Here is a 19347-nt window from a genome sequence, read left to right as displayed (position 1 = left end):
GTGTGGGGAGTTGATGGAGAAGTCTGCAGTGTAGAGGGTGAAGAGGAACGGTGCCAGCACAGTTCCCTGTGGGGCCCCTGTACTGCATATGAGTATGTATGTATGTATTGTCGAATTCAAGTAGGTGCAATATGTCGGTGAGTGCAGAATTTAGGAGAATCACAATCCATTTGCAGTCTAAGTTCTTCCCCCTGTTGGACAGTCATTCTGCAAGCCTTATGAATGTGTATGCAAAGAATCAGATCTTAGTGAACTCTGGTCAGGGGTCAGAGGTCAAGTTGTCTGAAAATCTTGTAAATGTGATAACTTTAGAACAAGATGATGTAGAATTTTGAAATTGATACCATAGGTGTATCTATTATGAGGCTGAGTGGTACGATTGGTCAGTATCAGTAGCTATGTGCATGACTAGTTTCATTTCATGTAGTAAATCTTTACATTGTAGACTTTGTTGAACACTCAAGAAAATAACTTTGAATGAACTTAAAATGATCGTGGAAAGAATTTCCACGTGATTAAATTACTATCTATTAGATTTAAGCAGGACTTTTGGACTAACTTGATTTCTAATATCATCATAGTACTATCAAAGAATTTGGCTCAACGCTGTTGAATTAAGTTGGAAACATTTGTAGCACTTTAGCTGGCCAAAACCTACTGAATTGAGTTGAACTAGAACATTTAAAATTGGAGCAATAAAAATAAATTGACCCAAGCACCAGTAAATAAGTTGGTTAATTTTGGAATAATAGAATTTCATAATGTTAAAAAATTATTTTCTTGATTTTTTTTAAAACGTTCATTTAGTGGTGGTACTTACAGTGCTGTATCCAAAGGTTGATCAGAATTGGTGAAGATAAGGAAGACACACACGCGCACATACTATGGGCATTATAGTATGTTTCATACTATAATGCTACTATACAAAAAAGATAGCTCTGGCTTCTCAAATGTAAGATTTTAAATCTACCACTTGTTACAGCCTTTTTTTAGTTGGATGAACAACAACAAATACATTTTTTCACTTTAACGATAGTTTAAAAACAAACTACTTTGGAAAGTCTTGGATTCTTAGGATAATTGCAAAAATATTTTGGATATGAGACAATAGTTTAAAGGTTATGTGTTGCAATGAAAAGCGGAACCTTCAGATTTGTACACAGATATAGTGAAGCATGTTTTTTCTTTTTAAAAGGCTTCTGCAGAGAGAGAGCCTTTATACATTTGGGTCAATTTCTGTTAAAGAAGTCATAAATATCTCTTACTCGAGGGTTTATCTGGCAGTCTCTTTGACAATAATGTGTCAGTGTGTATTTTTGCCAGACGGCCATGAGATGGTGTGATTGTGTTCATCTTAGAGGTGAAGCTCCAGCGGCAAATGAGAACCACACTATTAATGCGGAGTAATGAAAGGATACAGCCGTGTGACTTTCAACCTGGGGCCTCATGCACAACACCTGATGCTCAACCTGTCTACGTGGTTCTTCTTCAGCTATCTGAGAATTTTTATGGGAAGTGTATTTTTCTGGTATTTTCTTAGCCTCATATATTTTTAAAAAAGCACATAAAAAGGAGGAAGCAGGGGAAATGGGCAAGGGTGAGCATCTGAGTAACTTTAATCCAAATTGTGATGCTTAGGCGACTTGACCCAGGCAGCTCTAAACGAGCAAAGGCTGGTTTCATAAAGACATAACAGCGTGAAAAAGTGTTCATCGATCCCTCGTTTCCTTTTCACATTTTGCTAGAAAAACTGAAAATTTATGCAGTAATTTACTGAAACATGTATAAAAATACGTGGAGACACAACACACTGCTCCAGTAATGTTTAGGTCCAGTCGTTACTGAAACATTGTGTTTTTCTAAATAATGGCATTCTATTCTATTCTATCTGGGTATGCTTTTCCTACATTTGCTGTGTCTTTGGGATTGTTGTCATGCTGAAAAATGAGGCCATTGTCATTAAGATGACCAATTTCCAGATGGTATTGCATTTCTTGAGATGGAATAAACGAAGAATTCAAGTGCGTTTCATTAAAGGTGGTTTGACGGTTTGACCAGCTTTGATTATGACTGACATTCAGATACTTTAGGGTGTCTTCACTCATTCAGGAACCTTCCAAAACAAAGTTGACTTTTAGCAATGGTACTGCTACCTGGATGTAGGCCAGGCTTCTCTCAGAAGAGATGTTTGGTTTGCAAGTGCTTCTTCAGCTTGGGAATTAGCCAACTTCTGCTGATAAATGACCCACTCAGACTGAGGGTGATGGTTTCCTTTTTCTGTATTTGGTGCCAAATGGACTTGGGTCTATTCTGAATATTTATTTTAAAGGAAAAAATGGTATATAGGTTCACTCCATGAGGCAAAAAACAAACAAAAAAAACCCAAACCACATGCAACAACGTATCACTTCCAGCGTGTTTTAAACCAAAAATCAGAACGGATTATGTTTTCATCACAACTGTGTACCAGCCAGGTGAGGAGATCTACCTTCGTCATGCTTCCCTAACCTATTAATCTCTCTGTTTCGTACACTTTTCAGCAAAAGAAGCATCACATTGAAGCTACTTTGAATGCATCGTGTACCTGAATATTGTTGCTTATTGCTTGATGAATTACTTGCAAGATGACATGAAAAAAAAAACCCAAAAACGGCGTAATTTCCTGTGGTTGACTAATCTATTGAGCCTTCCGGGAGGCATGTAATCAGATAGAATCGAAGCTCTGTAGTGGTGCAGAGTGAGCATGTGCTTAGTAGGCCATAGCATTTTGTAATTTTATATATATATATATGTGTGTGTGTGTAGAGAGAGCGAGAGAGCGCTATGTTATAGTATAAAATATATCACATACCAAACATACCCCACATTCTAAGGTTTTCTTGGATGAATCCAGAATTTTTTTCCATAAAATATTCTGAGCTCCCTCTCACAGATTTATCTGCTTCCAACCACAGATTGAAATAACATGACTGAGCTTTAAGATGTTCTGGATTCAAAGCAACATCCCGGTGCATCACAGGTGTCTCTTTCAGCTTCTCCTACCACGGATTTGTTAACCGTTTGCACAAACCTTCACAGCCCTGCCGAGCATCCTTTGCTTATCCAGCAAAGCTCAGAAGCTGTCTCCTGCTAATTTATCCAGAAATATGCACAATAACAGCATGGAAGCAAGCTGCTGAATGCCGATGTTAGGCAGCCTATCAGCTCTTATTACAAACCCTTCAGCAACATATTATTTATTTCTGTATTTGATGTTCATTTTCTTGTTGGCTTTGATTAGAGCAGGGACGGAATGAACTACTTCCATTCTTCCTGAGTCAGTCTTGACTAAACAGTTTATAAAATGTCAGGAAACACATCACCACCCGTCTTTCCAGTAATAAAAAATGTAATGGCTCATAAGTATGGAACGCCAGGACTGCCATAATGAATTACTTAAATACACCATTAAATAATTAATTAAATGTGGCAATAATTAATTTAAATTGGAATTAATTAATTAAATAAATAGTTATGACACATGTAATTAATTAATTATTGACACATTTAATTAATTATTTATGTATTTCACATTTTAATTAATTATTGACACATTTAATTAATTATTTATGTATTTCACATTTTAATTAATTATTGACACATTTAATTAATTATTTAATGATATATTTATTTATTTCATTTTGGCAGTCCTGGCGCCTGGCTCTCATCATGAATTAATTTTATCTGTCAGCCTCACCCATCAAACTCAGGGGGCGGGGTTAATGCTGATCGACTCAAAACCATTGCTTTGGCCTGGTGGCCATTGTTTATAGCCCACAACAACCGGCAGAACTGAACTTTGAAAAACCCTGTTTGTGTGTCACCAAATACAGTTTTAATATTTTTTTTAGCCGAGAATGTAGTGGTTTAATCTTCATATGTGTGGTCGGTTTGTCAAGATACAGCCTCTTTGCAAAAGTGCTTCGATGATTTCGGAGATGTCTGCCCAGTCCCATGGGATAGTCGCGTGGGATAGACCCGCTCCCTGGCAAGCAATCAGCTGTTATTACCGCCGACAAAGCGCAGGCCCCGGTACACAGCTGTAATAATCCCCGCTGACACGGACTTCTTTTACTGAGGTTATATTTATCGGAGTGTTATTTCCTGATGTTCGTATGTGTCCTACGTATTTCAGTCGCCAATTCTGAAGTATAACTAACATTAAAAACATGTTTAAGGAGGAGAGAGAGCAAATAAATTCGATTAACAGCTGATCTTTGGGTTTCTGTTCAGTAATCTGCGTGACCTGCATATAAACGCATACAAGAGATAACGTTGGTGTTTCCGTCGTGTAGTAACTGCTGGCTTTAACTGTACAAAGGTTGTTCGACACTATGAAACACATAAAGACTTCATGATGTTCGGCTAATATTTTTATTGTGAATATTAATCATGAGGGTAAACGGCCCTGTACACCACGGAGCGAGGTCAGCATCTCCACGATATCTTCAGCTCTCTGAGTTAACCCAGAGTTTCCCAGCTGACTAACTGTCATCTACGAATATGTCACTGGTCATATCAATATGATTTTACAGAAAAGCATCCTTATTACTGCCAACTATTCCAGAGACTTGAAAATCTACAGCATAAAGAACACAAAAATATAGCAGTCTAACGCAACACTGTAACAGAGATGAACCGTCAGTTTGTCGCAGATCAAAGTGGAAAGAAAGTGATTGGTTGAACAGGTGTTCGTTATCTGTGTTTTCTGCATTTTCATCAGTGTAAGAGACTCAGCAGCAGATTAGAATAACACTTATACATTTAATAAATTACCAAATGAATCCACGCAAGAAACGAGCAAACCTGTTCCGACAGTTTGAGTTTGTATTCCCTCAGCTGCAGACTCGCTGCTGTTTAAATGTTTGAGAGGAAGATTAGATATAAAGCAAACGTCAAACATAGACTCAGTCTGCGTTCACATTTGATATGAGGCCAGGACGTAAAGTGGCTGTGTCCTGTTTTAAGATCATACATGTAAAATTGTTGTCCAGCCGCTCCGAGTTAACTGAAGTTAACTTGGATAAATTATAGTTAAGGAGTATCACAGATAACACCCACGTGAGCTGTGTGACTGTTCACCACTACACTGAAATCAGTAGGCTATTACTGAAATACACGTGCTATTTCATATAAATAGGGAGGTCCTACTAACATGTTTAGTTTTAAAGGACACCTTCCTGCCTTTAGTCTCATTCATGAGCAGTATTAATTTTCTTCTAACATCCAGAAGTCTGCACGATGTGTTTCATAGTTTGTAACAAACCTTTGACAGTTAAACACAACATGACCGAAAAAGCAAAAAAATAAATGAATAAAAAGAGAGAGAGAAAAAAATCACACAAATTATATGTTAACCTCATTTATTTTTAGTTAAGTAAACTCTAAAAATTCTAACAGATAGCTGGTGCTTAGAATACAGTTGAATAACTATTAAAAAACAGATGATATAATATTTCTGTCCAGGTTGCAGTCTGTATTATGAACATGTAGTTGGAAACTCTGCTCCTCTCGGTGGAAATGCGCCTTCTCTTTCCTCTTTGTATAAAAACATTTTAAAAGTGAGTTTAATCTCAAAATTCACTGTTAAATCCGAAACACACCAAATAAAGAAAAGCGAATAGTTCAGTCTAACACACGTGCCAGTGAACCATTAAACGTCTGTAAAACTCTGCAGTTATGAAACGTAACTTTAGCCTCAGCCAAACCGATTTGCTCAGTTGTAAATAAAACAGCGAAGTAAACGTGACCCGACAGACAAAACCTGAGTGAATTAAGTCCAGCGTTTAACCACTGAGAGCTAAAACTCAGGTGAGGTTTCAAAGCTGTGTGCGGTGATTGGACATCAGCCGCCGATAAAGTGGCTTCGCCTATAAAGTGCTCTGTAAGGAAACAAGCTCCAGCAGCTCTGCGCTCGGGAGAAATACTATATTTACTTATCTTATGCAGAAAAATGCGCTGACATTGCGTTATATCGAGCACCGGCTGCCCAGTTAAACTGTGACGATCACCAGGTAACGTGGGCGTGTTTCTTGAATTAGCAGCAGGTGTTAAACAGCTGACAGGTGAGGAGTATGCATGCAGGTAAACTGACGGTCTGTTGAGCTGATCGCTGGTGTCGTGAGAAACACGTCAGCTCGTTCTTTATGTTACAGAAGCACAGACACACAAGACCAGGCGGAAAGAGACGATCGTTCGGTGAAAATGAGAATCTGCGAACATGTGGAACACGGAGAGTGGAATATGTAAACAAACCGGTTGACGTAACCCCCTCGGTGCACTCTGCGTGCTGACTGTTAGCAGAGCAGTGAAATCTCTGAAAACATCTGAGCACTTTTGCAAACATGTTCTATGTTGACAACCTGACCAGACATGTGAAGATTACGGCGCGACATTCGCGGCTAAAACACTGTTAAAAGTGTAGTTGGTGACAGAAAAACGGGGTATTTTAAAACTACACCACCACCATTGCTGCCCGTGATTTGAAATGCATTCTGGGATACCTGGCTGCCTCAAGTCTACAGAAGCAATCGATTATCTAGGATCGACCTGTTTTGACTTACTTTGCACGGCAACCAATCAAATGTTAGAGAAGCTGCATGGGCAGCGTTAACCCCGCCCCCTGAGTTTGATGGGTGAGGCTGACAGATAAAATTAATTCATGAGAGCCAGGCGCCAGGACTGCCAAAATGAAATAAATAAATATATCATTAAATAATTAATTAAATGTGTCAATAATTAATTAAAATGTGAAATACATAAATAATTAATTAAATGTGTCAATAATTAATTAATTAAATGTGTCAATAATTAATTAAAATGTGAAATACATAATTAATTAAATGTGTCAATAATTAATTAATTACATGTGTCATAACTATTTATTTAATTAATTCCAATTTTAATTAATTATTGCCACATTTAATTAATTATTTAATGGTGTATTTAAGTAATTCATTATGGCAGTCCTGGCGTTCCATACATAAGGGCCAGAAAATCTTCAAAAGTAAGAGGCTGGAATTAGTCAATTATGCTAATTGTGAAATAAATATCATTTAAACAATCAGTTGATCATTTGGTTTCACTGACTGCTTCACTTCCTAGATATTCCATGATCAGCTGTAAGTGGGATTACTCCAAAGTGGAAGTTTTTAGGGTCACTGAGGGCTGAGCATATGCAGAGCACAGTGCGTAAAGGTGCCGACACTGCATGTTGTATTTAATTGTTTATAGATGCACTTGAGAGAGCATTGAAGTGACTCCAGAATTAAAATTACAGTTTACATTTTCAGGGTTTGCCATTGCTCACATCTGGCTTTTTGCTAATTGAACGCTGTATACAATAAAGGCAACAATATGTGACCGTTACGTGACAGAAGCCTGTGCATTTTCCTTTTACTGCTGATTGCTAAACAAAAATATTAATTAACGTCCTAGAAGTAAAACCCGTGGCCCCTTTGGAGTGCACAAGAAATTCCATTATCCAGGAATTGTGGTGGTTTGGAAGCTTTCGCAACACTGGAAACTCATTTACAATATAATATTTTACAATAAGTGTGACATCAGTGTTTCTCCATGCACTGCATCCTAATATATATAAAAACACCCGATATTCCCCCCCCCCTTTTTTTTGTATTGAGCTGATTTTAAAAAACCACAAACAAATTTAAAGGTTCATTTTCACCCCACCTCTTTTTATTAAGCAAAGTATCAGAATGGACTGCAATTAGTTGTTTCACAACTAAAACAAAACCCAAAGATGACTGAGGGGATGTAAAGAACATTTTAGTACTGTTTGAAAGTACTTGCATCTACATCAGAGTATGAAAAGTAGGTGGGTAAAAATGCGACTCACATTTGTGACGTGCGTGTGTGCGCGCGCCAGATGACTGTATGCCAGTGGATGTGACATTGTTGAGAGTAGTAAAACATAATGAAGTTAAGCAACCTTGTACTGAAAGTAGTTTAAAACCATCTCGGACTCCATGTGCTCGAGATGTGATAACTATGTCACAGCAATTAAAAAAATGTGTTATCAATGTTACATAACAATCAAGATAACTTAAAGCCATAAAATAAAATAAAAATGTATATATTAGCCCTCAAAAATCAGCTGTCTATATGTTGAGCCGCCCAGTTGAAATTAATTAAAAACAAGACTGGCCTGAAGTAATGCAAAAACAAACTATTAGTAATGGACAAAAACTAAAGAAAGCATGTTTCTAAACATTTTTTAACAAAACCTGCTTAAAAAAAATTGAAATGGAAATCAAGACATACGGTAACCCGTGTAGCACTGTTTGCTAATTCTACCATTGGTCATATTTCTTTAAAAATAACATTCACAAGCATATAGAGTTAATTGATCTCTACGGTACATATCTGGAGAGTACGATATAAAAAAATAAAGATGGAAAATAAATCGGCTCTCAGGAGAAAATTCCCCTGTTACCGATAACTCAAAAAAAAAAAAAATCTTCTGTACATATCAGACTCTAAAAGATATATTTATATTTTGTCACCTCTTGTTAATGATTTACATCCAAAAATAAAATTAAATCTTCAGTCAGTCTTTTTAATCTTTTTTTTTTTTTTTAAGTGATCAGTAAAAACAGCGGCTGGTGGGTCCTGCAACGTTACGATGCAGCGTGACAGTCAGGAGGTCAGTACTTCACACATGAACGACAACAGAACCAAAGTAGAAGCCGGTTCCTAACAAAGCTAGGACTACTGGTTGTCTTTACCACAGTGTTGGTGACTACGCCTCAGTTTTCTTTTCTTTTAGTTTTTACAGTGTCTCGTCATATCGTCCTGTCACAGCAGCATGGACTCCTGCATGGCAAACGCCTCCTGTGCGTGCCTGTAGTGTGGTCCTCCAAACAGCTGGGGAAGCTGTTGCCGTAACACAGGCTGCTGGTGCTGCTGCTGCTCTTGGAGTTGCGGTCGGTACTGACGCAGGGCGTCCGGGTTGTCGGGGAAGGTGAACTCTGCGAGGGGCGACATCTGCGCCTTCTGGAAGCTGGGCGAGCGAGGCATCCCACCTGGGGATGTAGGGGGCAACTCCTCCGTTGGCTCCCACTGGAGCCCATCTACACCCTGCTGAGCTGGCAGGTAGTGCGGGTTTGGCTCACCCCGCTGGTGTCCTTCGAACCTGTAGACCTGTGCTGTGGAGGTGAGCTGTTGCAGATAGATGGGGGTGGAGCTCCCTTGGTTGTCCAGCTCCGGGGGAGGCCTGGGGTTCCGAGGATTGCGGGCGGAGCTGTGCGTCGGCTGCCTGCGGTAGGTGGCGAAGGTGTTATTCATGAGGGTCTTGTCTGGGGAGAAGCTGTTGGGTTGTCGCTGGGTGGTGGCATACGCTCGTTCTCCATACAATGCACTGGGCGGTGCAGGATATCGGGAGGGCAGAGCATAGAGTCTGTTGTCCACGCTTTGGGTGGGATGTGGAATGGGGACCTCAGTAGTAGTCCTGCCTGGGGAGTGCTGATGAGGCGGGGTATGGAACTGGCTCTTTGGGTCAGGGTAGCCAGTCGGAACATTTACAGGACTGTTGTGAGGAAAACGAGGAGGAAGAGGCTGTCTGGCCATTCTGGGCCCGGGTGCCATGGAGACGACACTCCCGGACAGGCTGGACCCGTGGCTCGGGCTGCCCTGATGCAGGGCTGACACATTGTAGGGTATGTCATTGCGAAAGGGCCTCAATCTGGACGGAGGCTTCTCAAGCTCCAGGATCTCGAAGTCCTGCTCCGGCAGCCCTGGTACATTGTCATACTGGGAGGCATTGGAGCCTCGGTCGGTGCCGGGGGCGAAGCCCTTGGAGCGTGGCCGGCGGTGGGGCTGAGCGGTGTCATCTGGGCTGGAAGGAGCTGGTGATGGCCCTCGGCTAATCTGAATTTCCCGCAAAGCCTCTAGCTTTGTCTCGGAGGGTTTGACCCACCGGGGCCCAGGCATGTCTCTGCGGGAGCTAGAGGCTGCGTTGGAGTTGTGGTTGGAGATGGCGTGAGCCTTTCCTCCATCCACAGCGGTCATCTGTGGTGTTCGGGTGGGGGCTGACAGCGGTGTTGCCCCCCTCTCTGGTGTGGTGGAGGTGGATTGCTTTTGTGTCTCATTTGAGATTTCATCTGACCCCCTGGAGTGGGTTTCCCTTTTGTCCCCCTTGTGGTGACGGATCCGTTTCTCCAGCGATTCCCGGTGGGCTCGGCTCGGGGGCCGGCCGTCCCGCTGGGGGTCTGGTAGAGGACTTGGCTCCCTGGGGGGCTCGGCTGGCTCCGCGTGGCTTTGACCGTTGGCCACGTGGTTTGCTACGGCTATCTCAGGTGGAAGCTGCCCTAGAGGCTTCTTGGGAAACTCGTCCTCTTCACCTGTAAAAGATCGGAGGGGAAAAAAAAGGTGGAAACGCATTAGAACGCCATCAGGAAACAAAGGTGAGCGGTGATGACTGAACACACTGTGTGGCGCTGGTTCACATCTGATGACGTGTCACAAACGGGCACATGAATTCATGCAACAACACTGCCAAAGAGAGTACAAAATAAAGGAGAATACACTCATGAAGACACATAATCACATATCCACAGGCAAAGAGTGGGAGGAGGATAGGGAAAAAAACATCAGAAATAATGTTTGATATAAATTCCCATCATGGGAGACTCAATTAGGAAGAGACACTCTACTGAGCGTGCTCTGAAATTATTAGTCTTTCTACATTTCATTAAACAGTACTCGGCTGCAGTAGTAGCTCCAGGCTTGAAAGGTCATACAGAAATATTTCTTGATTAATGAACCTTCTTAAATGCACTGAGACTTATAAGTACAACTATAAAAAAGAGAGAGAGTACTCAGCTTCTACAACCAGTACAAGGTATGACATTATTACTCAAACTTGCTGCTTTACATCTGAAAGAAATGAGCAGAGCTGACAGGAACACACGGTGATGGTTATGTGGGTGTTTTAAGGGAAAAAGTGATGACCAGAGTCAGGTCAGGACGACAGCAGCTGGAGGAAGAGGAAGCGCTGTGGGAGTTATCCAGGAAGTCGACTTATTGGACCTGCATCCACAGACTAAAGAGCGTGTGCGTGACGAAATTACCCACTGACCTCGGTCACTTTTGTTCCACCACAAACTGCTTAAAACCCACCGGGGGACAAAGTTAACGTCTTTCACTTATTGAATTTATTGTTTTAATTTAAAAAAAAAAATAGAAACTTGGGATTTTCTACAAATTTCAACTGATTAAATTTTTTTCCTAACCAACTTTTCTGTTTTGTTTTCTTCGTTCATTTCCATTCACGTTTATTAGACGAGCCAAAACACAATCATCTTTTTCATTCGTGCGTTTTATTAGATAAAAAAATACAAATCAAACTGCCATGAATTGCAGTGTTTCTTCTGCTACTACAAGACTACAGCCCTCAATCGAGAGGTTTATACAGTGCTGTGAAAAAGTGTTTGCCCCCTTATTAATTTCGTAGTTTTTTGCATATTTATCACACTTACATATTTCTGATATTGGAAGAAATATCAATATAAGACAAAGATAAGGGAAGAATACAAAACGCAGTTTTTCCTTTATTAAGAAGGAAAGACGTTATAAGCCCTTAACCCTAATAACTGCTTGTGCCACCCTTGGTAGCAACTGCAATCAAACTTTTGCAATTACTGACTACGTGTGTTTCACATTGCTGTGGAGGAATTTGGGCCCACTTTTCTTTGCAGAATTGTTTTAATTCAGCCACACTGGAGGGTTTTCCAGCATGAACAGCCTGTTTAAGGTCAAAGCACATCAATCAGATTTGAGTTTAAGCTTTGACCCGGCCACTCCAGAGCCTTCATTTAGTTTTTTTTTTTGAGCCATTCAATCACTGTCCTGCTCCAGGTCCAAAGTGCTTCAGGACACAAACTGATGGCTGGAGATTCTTCTTCAGGGTTTTGAATCTTAACTGAGGTAAGTAAGGCCTGCAGTTGTTCAGATTTTGTTTTAAGTGTCCTTTAACTTGTGTGATGCGAACAGAAAAGTGATGCCAGTGTAGTGAGCGATTGTTTTTCCAGCATGACTGTAGAAATGCTGCTGTAGAGTCTTTTCACCTCACCTGCTGACAGGTCAGAGGCAAATAAAATTGCTCTTTGAAGTCAACACCCCTGTATTAAATGCCATTTCTGCAGTTGTTGGAAGCAATAAAGAACTCAGAGTACTGAATAAATTATATGCTGTGGTGATTAAAAAAAACTTAAATTAAGCCAAGGAAACACTCAGAATCATAAAACTGTCAAATCTCACAGTTCAGCCTATTCAGACACAAGGATGCAGATTAAAATAGCCCTGCTGCACACCAGCACATGTGGCAGCAGATAGCTGTTAAAACAGAAGTTTAACAAAAGCCTCCAGTGTTCAAAAAAAGGCCCATTATCTTGTCAGCAGGCAGGAAAGCGAACAGACTACTATTAAAGTTGTGTGGGCTCTGGAAGAAAGGAAAGCCCTTCCTCCTTCAGCTACAGCTGCTGTTATAGAGGCTTATATAGTGTAACGCAGGAGGAAAGCAACCACACAGGAACCTGGAAAAGACTGTGAAGACAGGTGTAGATGCATTAAGGACCTTTATCTAAATTTACGGCTGTGCCTTTAAGTAACATTAGCACAAATGCAAAGTTAATTTAGAAGATGAGGAATTTTGTCTCTAAAAACTAAAGTTCTCCAATACTTTTAGTTTCCCACCAGAGGGCGCCTTATATCATCAATTTTACATCTGCAGCCACATTGTAGTCAAAACAAAAAGGAGTAGGGGATCAAAAACTAAAGGTAAGAGATGAGCTAACCATTGAAGGACTCCAAAAAAGCAGCAAAGCAAGTCTGAAATATTATGCTGGAAGATCAGTTTGTGACAGAAACAAAATAAAATAAACCCGAGTGCTGCGGGACAGACAGGCGACAGACAGGACGGACTGACTGTGGGACAGATGGACAGAGACATGGAGAACGAAGGACCAGTCAGGATAGCCCACCGGTTGCTGTTGTAGGAGGGAATGTGGCCGCCGCTCACAGCCACACTTTTGTTGTTGTTGGCTTACATTGTTTGAAAGAAGAGGGGAGAGAAGGCAGATTAATGAGGAGACAGAGCAAGATTCGAAAAGCACAGTCAGCTGGCACATCTGGACCGGTGTTTGACTTTGTTGTGAACACGTACGTTTGATGTTCGCACTGCAGCCAGGCGGGACCGAAGTTGAGCTGGGTCAGACCTGGCTGGTCACAACCTACCTACAGTAGGGGAGCTGGCTGTTGGTCACATGATCACAATAAAAGAGCTGGCTGATTGCAACTGACTGTACCAGTGTTTTTGAGGTATTTACCCCTGCAGGTGCGGTAGGGTAAAGCACTGATGAATGACCAAGTTAAAACCACAAAAGCTTTTTGAGTAGAATAAAAACTAAACTGAGAATAAAAACTTTTAACTCTAATTTAATAAATTACGTATTTTATAGTGCAGTTTGAGCTTACATTGCATGTGTAGGGGTTAACTTAGGTTAGAACAACCTTAATGTGAGCACTTATCCTGGCTGAAGTTGGGGTTTTAGGCTAAGTAAATCCAGATAAGGGAAAGAAACCCTGGATATGTTAAGCTTGCTTAGTAGTACACAGCCCAGGCCGAGTGAGAACCTACATAGACACCAGTTAGTTTGTTTGTCAGGGCAGCGACTAACTCTGACTAATGTGTCTATTTTTGTGTAGTTGTTTTTTTCCCTTTGTTAGTGGTAGCTCACTCATCTTGTGGACTTCAGGTGGACCCTCAGAGGATCTTCATGTATGGATAGAGCCACGTTAGTACCAGCTTGGGTGTACGCTGATTCTTTGATTCCCTTTGGCTTCTTGATTGTTAACATCTCAAACAATTTTCTTACATTGTGCCATTAAATAGAACAATTAAGAAACGTTGGGAGATGTTTCTATTTCCAAATTTATAGAACTAAATTGCTTTTTCTCCTGACCAACAGATGAAGTAGATCACAGATTGAGTGTACAGTGATATCCTCAAGAATAAAAGCGTAAAATCTGACATTTGGCTTGGATTTGTTTGTCACATTTGCACTAAAAAGGCAATTGGAGGTGAGGTTTCTGGAGTCGTTTGTGCATAGAAGAACTTTTGTCACTTTCCAACACAAGTTTAAAACCAACTGGAGAGTGATTTACTTGAGAAGAGCAGAATTTTTGATAATTTATAGAAAATGGATTGTTTGGTGCAGAAGTACCTGGTGCGGGCAGCTCCAGCTTCGCCCTCCTGAGCTCTGTCATGGACGCCTGCAGCTGCTCGATCACAAAGTCATCCTCGTAGAAAAAATCTTTGGACAAAGTCACCTGCAGAAACTCCACCAGCTCCTCCATGGACAGCTTCATCAGGTGCTCTGCAGACACACACACACTCACACTGATGAGAAGTGTTGTGAGGGGTGAAATCAGCTGGTTTCAGTTTGTGGAGGAAACAGTCTTACTCTTGTGCAGTTTGAGGAGCGTGTAGGACATGGCAGGCAGCACTCTTTCACCCTCCAAGATATAGATGTCCCAGATCCTGAGGGTCAGCGTGAAGGGAGTCTGACCATGAGCAGAATGAAAAGTTAGAAGATAAGTTACTGAAGAAGGCAATTTATCTATATTTTTGTGACTGTCAGCAGTTGCCGTGAAAAAAACGAACTTAACCTCTTACTTTACTGGGAATTATTTTAAAGGAGCGCTGATTACTCCAACTTAAACAAAACATAATCGTAATCTGTTAAAAATCCTAAATACTGCATGCATGCTACGACCTCCAAAAGCAGCCATTGCTTTGCACGTGCAGCAGACTCTGAGTCAGCGATGGGTCAGTGTACAGTGCTGCTTTTTGTTGTGATTACCAGTCAAAAGGAAAAAGAGAAGTGATATTAGTCGTCACAGCTTTCTTGTTGAAAAGGAGTGGGATAATCTCCCGGCGTGGTCTCGTTAGTCATTCCAAAAGCTTGTTTAGTCACTAAAGGCGATTGAGTCTTTGCAGCTTTTGGAACTCTTTTAAAAACAAATTTATATCATGTGGTTTGCCATGACTGCTGATCCTTTTATCCTCTTTAATATCCAATATATTCATTTGTAACTTTTCATATTTGTTGCTTTCATTATTGTTCATAGCTTTGTAACTTTGTTTGAAAGTGTTGGGTTTTAAAGGTGCTTTATAAATACAAATAAAGTAAAAATCCCCAACTGACAGGCTCCTAAACCTCTCACATTCCTGGCGATTAAAAGCTGTTTACGGGCTGTGAGGTCAGAAACGTGTTGGGTCGGTTGGTTTTAATCATTGAATTCGAGCAGCTCATTGGCTGAAACCAAGTAGAGAAATCACATCATTGGTTGTTAATAGTAAAAAATTATTCAATAACTTCAGTTACTGATTGTTGGGGTTCTCTCTGCAGCATAAAGCACCTTGGATGGATGGATTCACATTTATCCGGGCTTGGCACCAGGAGTACACTAGCTTATAAAGCCCCGAGGCTGGGAGTCACGAGCTTATAAGTTAACCAAGTTACGTTGCTGCTGTTCTACATGTCTTCATAGATCCTTTTGAAGGTTGTGAGATCATATCTTGCTTGTAACTGCACTCACTCTGTCCAGAAAGCACTGGAAGAACCACTTCATGGTGTAGAGATTGGTGAACACCTCTTGGTTGTCCTGCAGCAAACAGAAAATGGTGACAGAGTGAGGATTAACCAGCCACCTCTGAGGGATTAAAGGTTTCATTTCTGGCACTATGACTGGCTGGTACGTTATGCAGCACTTGCTTCATTATTAATTGTCACACAGGTCTTGTGTTTCTCACCAGGTGCTGTTTCAGTTTGGGCATCATCTTCTTGAGGATGCGGTCGTGGTGCTCCTGGAAACGCATCAGCTTCGGGAAACCAGGGACAAAAAACCCTGAAGGTGTAATGATGATAATCCCTTAAACTCTGTATGTAAACTTACACATCTGTGTGTCCAGATGTTTAAAGTTAGATTCATGAGCTCACTGCAGCAGCATGCGTGCTGCTAATTTGTCCTGAGTGCTTCCTCAATGATGCCTTTCGCTGATAATTTTATCGCTTAACGCTTGATAAGACTGGAGGAGGTCCAGAGTCGCTCAAGGTCATTTCAGTGCAGAGACCAGAGTCAGTTAAACACTCTAAATGTCAAAAATGCAAATCTGGCAGCTGTGGTCAGAAGATTCGTGTCTTAACCTGACATAACAGATGGTTTGTCACCTTCTGAGCAGCTCTGTGGAAACAGGAAAAGGCCAGGCATGTTTTTTTTAAAAAAAGAACTTGGCAGATGATCTGAACCCTCTGTGACAGCAATTTTAGGCCAGTAAATTCGAACGTGGTGATTACACAAAGTGCAACGGACAATCAAAGTTTGTCTATGCCGAGGATTTTTGTAGTTTGACATCTGAACTCCACTTTAAGGAGTCAGCATGCAACACTCAGGCTGCAGGAGCTGTGCACACTGAATTCAGTACAAGTGGTCTGCACATCATGTGCAAGAAACTTCCTCTTTTCTTTTTTTTGTTGCACATTCAGTTACAGTCACAGTTCTTGTTTAGTTTAACCATTAGTGGGGTGGCTGTACATTCCAGCTTCTGTGTTAGGAAGCTTTACTTGGCGATGAACATGAGAACAAAAGAGTTGAAAGAGAAGTATATAAATACGACCACACGCTGCACTTTGAGAACCCTGAGCCTTCAGAAACAGGTGCGCACGTTACCGTGCATGGCGTGCTTCTGCCCAGACAGCAGTTTGACGAGAGCCCAGAAGGCATCCTCTTCATTCATGTAGATCAGCAGCAGAGCTGTGATCTGACTCATGCCCTGGCAGTAGCCCACCTCCTGCAAACACACATCAATCAGCTGAGGGGAAACAACAACGGAGCCATTCTTTGCTTTACTTTTGTAAACTTGGCTTAACTTAATTTACATTCAGTTCCTTTATTTGAGGTGAAACACTGAGATAGCTTATAGTGAGATAATTATTAAAGGATATACAAACTTTGATAAAGTAATATCTGTAAGTGCAGATAAGTCATCTCCATCCATTATAGAAATACTTTGGTAACAATACAGTGACCTAACAATAAATCTGTAGTTCAGCATTTTTCAGCCCTGCTTCATCATTATTACACACAAACTAACATCACTGTTATCACCATTAGACATATATTTTTTTTATTATGTTGAATCAAATGGCAAACTGCGGGTGTCAGGGTTCACTGTGATATTGTGATACTGGGACACTTGGAATGGTTTTCATTTTTCCTTTAAACATTGCCCAATTATGTATTTCACATCTGACATCTACATGTCCTCTACCTCTGAAATATGAGGGATCAAAAGTGTTGGAGAAAAAACTCTTAGCTTAGTTCACCTCTGTGTGTTTCAGGAGGTTGTAACTCTGAAAGAATTCACAGCACGAAGGTAAAACTGGAAAAGTTACTGTACTACTTCTTCTTCTTCCCTACTTCAGGGATGACAGTGAGTTGATAAAGTTGAATAATAATCAATAATTATCTTTTTAAAGAAAGACTTATTTTAAACATCAGAGGGAAATTATTTCAACATTGCAGTAGGGTAAATTTAATGTGAATTTTGAAGGCGATGTCGATGTCACAGTCAAACTTTATTAACTTAATATTGTTTTTTACCCCAATAGTCTCACTAGACTACAGTGTTACTTCTTTTGGTAATATCAAGCTATTTACTTAATTAGTGTTATTTTCACATTGTTAATAGACTATTACAGTTTTATTATTAGAGCCAGACCGATTTTTAAGACTGAAACTTGGTAATTTAAAAATCAAATATATCAGCTGATATATATTTCTTTTCTCCTGAAACATTTGTAACCTGCAGTTATATTTGAGACCTCAGTGAGGCAATATGAAAATGTTTAAAAATAATCGTTTCATTGTCGCTTGGATTAGCTGCTTGTTGTATTTGTGGTGTTCCAAACAGGGGAAGTTGCAGAGTGCCCTCTGGTGGACAAACTATGCAACGCTGGCTGTAGGGTGTTTCTCTCGTTTCCTGTTTACTTTTTAAATTTCTATATATCAGCCAATATAAATGCAGTTATATCAGCAAGTACTTCATATGGGCCCCACTGACATACCAGGTTTTACCTAGCTGTAATAAAAAGTGTTACCAATATTGCTACAATAACAAAATATTAGATTGGTGCCTTCGTGTGCACCTTTATTGTCTTCAGTGAAAATGTTACAACTCAAAGTCTTCAGGACGCTAAAAGCGAGCTTGGATGACTCACCGTGTTGTACATGGAGTAGGCTGTGAGGACGTGGAAGAGCGCCTGCTGCCTGAAAGCACAAACAAACCACAGTTCATACAAAAACTTTAATAAACACACTTCAGTGGCGTCTTTGGCTTCAAGTTAAGATGCATGCATGTGGCCTGGAGCTGCACACCAGCCTTGATGCTGAGTTGTGTAGCTGCCTAAATGCACTTCCAAATATCAGAAAAGCAGTGTGAAAAGGCAAAACGGCGTTAACGGGTGCAGGTCTTTCCTCAGAGTCACGCAACAAAGCGGAAGGCAGAGCAGAAAGGGGACGTGAGATCTCTCACTTCCACACTGGAGAAGCCGCCTTCTCCTCGCAGAGAGTGAAAATGCATTCATATCTGCAGATGATTACTGACTCCCGTTGTGTTTGTGCTCTTGTTACTTTTACTGAGATTACGTGTCAAATAGCGAGAGCAGTCATTGTTCTTGGGCTTTCTGACAGTGAAGTGAAGGCTCTACGTTGTATCTTCCCCCATACAGGCACATTTATGTACAAGGTTATGTAAATTGAATTACTCAGGAACTGAAAGGCTGTCATATAAGTCCTTAACAGGCACACAGGAAACTTTTAAGCTCAAAAATGTAAAGCTGCTTTAAATAAGCAGCACAACCAACATTACTGCAGCTGTGTGCAATGAACTTGCAGATGGTTGCTTGGATGTAGTAAAATGTGAAAGTACCCACTTGACATCATAGCGATGCATGAACATGATGTGGTCCCTGTAGGTTCGGTTCACATCCAGGTCGATCTGCCGGATGTCGGGGGATATTCCTCTGGCTCTGGCCTTCAGTTTCTGAAAACAGCCACAAAACAAAGAATGAATGCAAGCAGAAGTGCCATTTAGTACTAATTAGCAGGCGTCTGTGTCCACAGAGTTTGTGGGTCCACCTTGCTGATTTAGCTTTCGAAGCCTCAGCTGATAACTTGGCACCCAATGCTCACTTCTGGCTCTAAAAAAATAATAAACACTAACGCTGA

The 19347-nt window shown here is 40.8% G+C and overlaps 1 protein-coding gene across 3 annotated transcripts in view; it reads right to left on the bottom strand.

Annotated features, from left to right (window-relative positions):
* Positions 1–7708: 7708 nt before the first annotated feature.
* The window catches only part of usp6nl (USP6 N-terminal like), a 93369-nt gene continuing 81730 nt past the window's right edge, over positions 7709–19347 (bottom strand). For 2 of the 3 annotated variants that reach the window (XM_063501065.1, XM_063501066.1), the window contains exons 7-14: positions 19053–19162; positions 18339–18387; positions 16789–16909; positions 15872–15966; positions 15658–15723; positions 14520–14619; positions 14280–14432; positions 7709–10397 (exon numbers count right to left, since the gene is read on the bottom strand). In XM_063501065.1, the coding sequence (XP_063357135.1) occupies positions 8854–10397; positions 14280–14432; positions 14520–14619; positions 15658–15723; positions 15872–15966; positions 16789–16909; positions 18339–18387; positions 19053–19162 (2238 nt within the window). In that variant the 3' untranslated portion in view covers positions 7709–8853. The remainder of the gene's footprint in view (positions 10398–14279; positions 14433–14519; positions 14620–15657; positions 15724–15871; positions 15967–16788; positions 16910–18338; positions 18388–19052; positions 19163–19347) is intronic. The other variant, XM_063501069.1, reaches the window with a different exon arrangement.

Source organism: Pelmatolapia mariae, linkage group LG17 (assembly GCF_036321145.2).
Source record: "Pelmatolapia mariae isolate MD_Pm_ZW linkage group LG17, Pm_UMD_F_2, whole genome shotgun sequence".
Taxonomy (NCBI): Eukaryota; Metazoa; Chordata; class Actinopteri; order Cichliformes; family Cichlidae; genus Pelmatolapia; species Pelmatolapia mariae.
The sequence above is the reverse complement of the archived record's forward strand: the minus strand, read 5'-3'. Positions and strand labels throughout refer to the sequence as shown.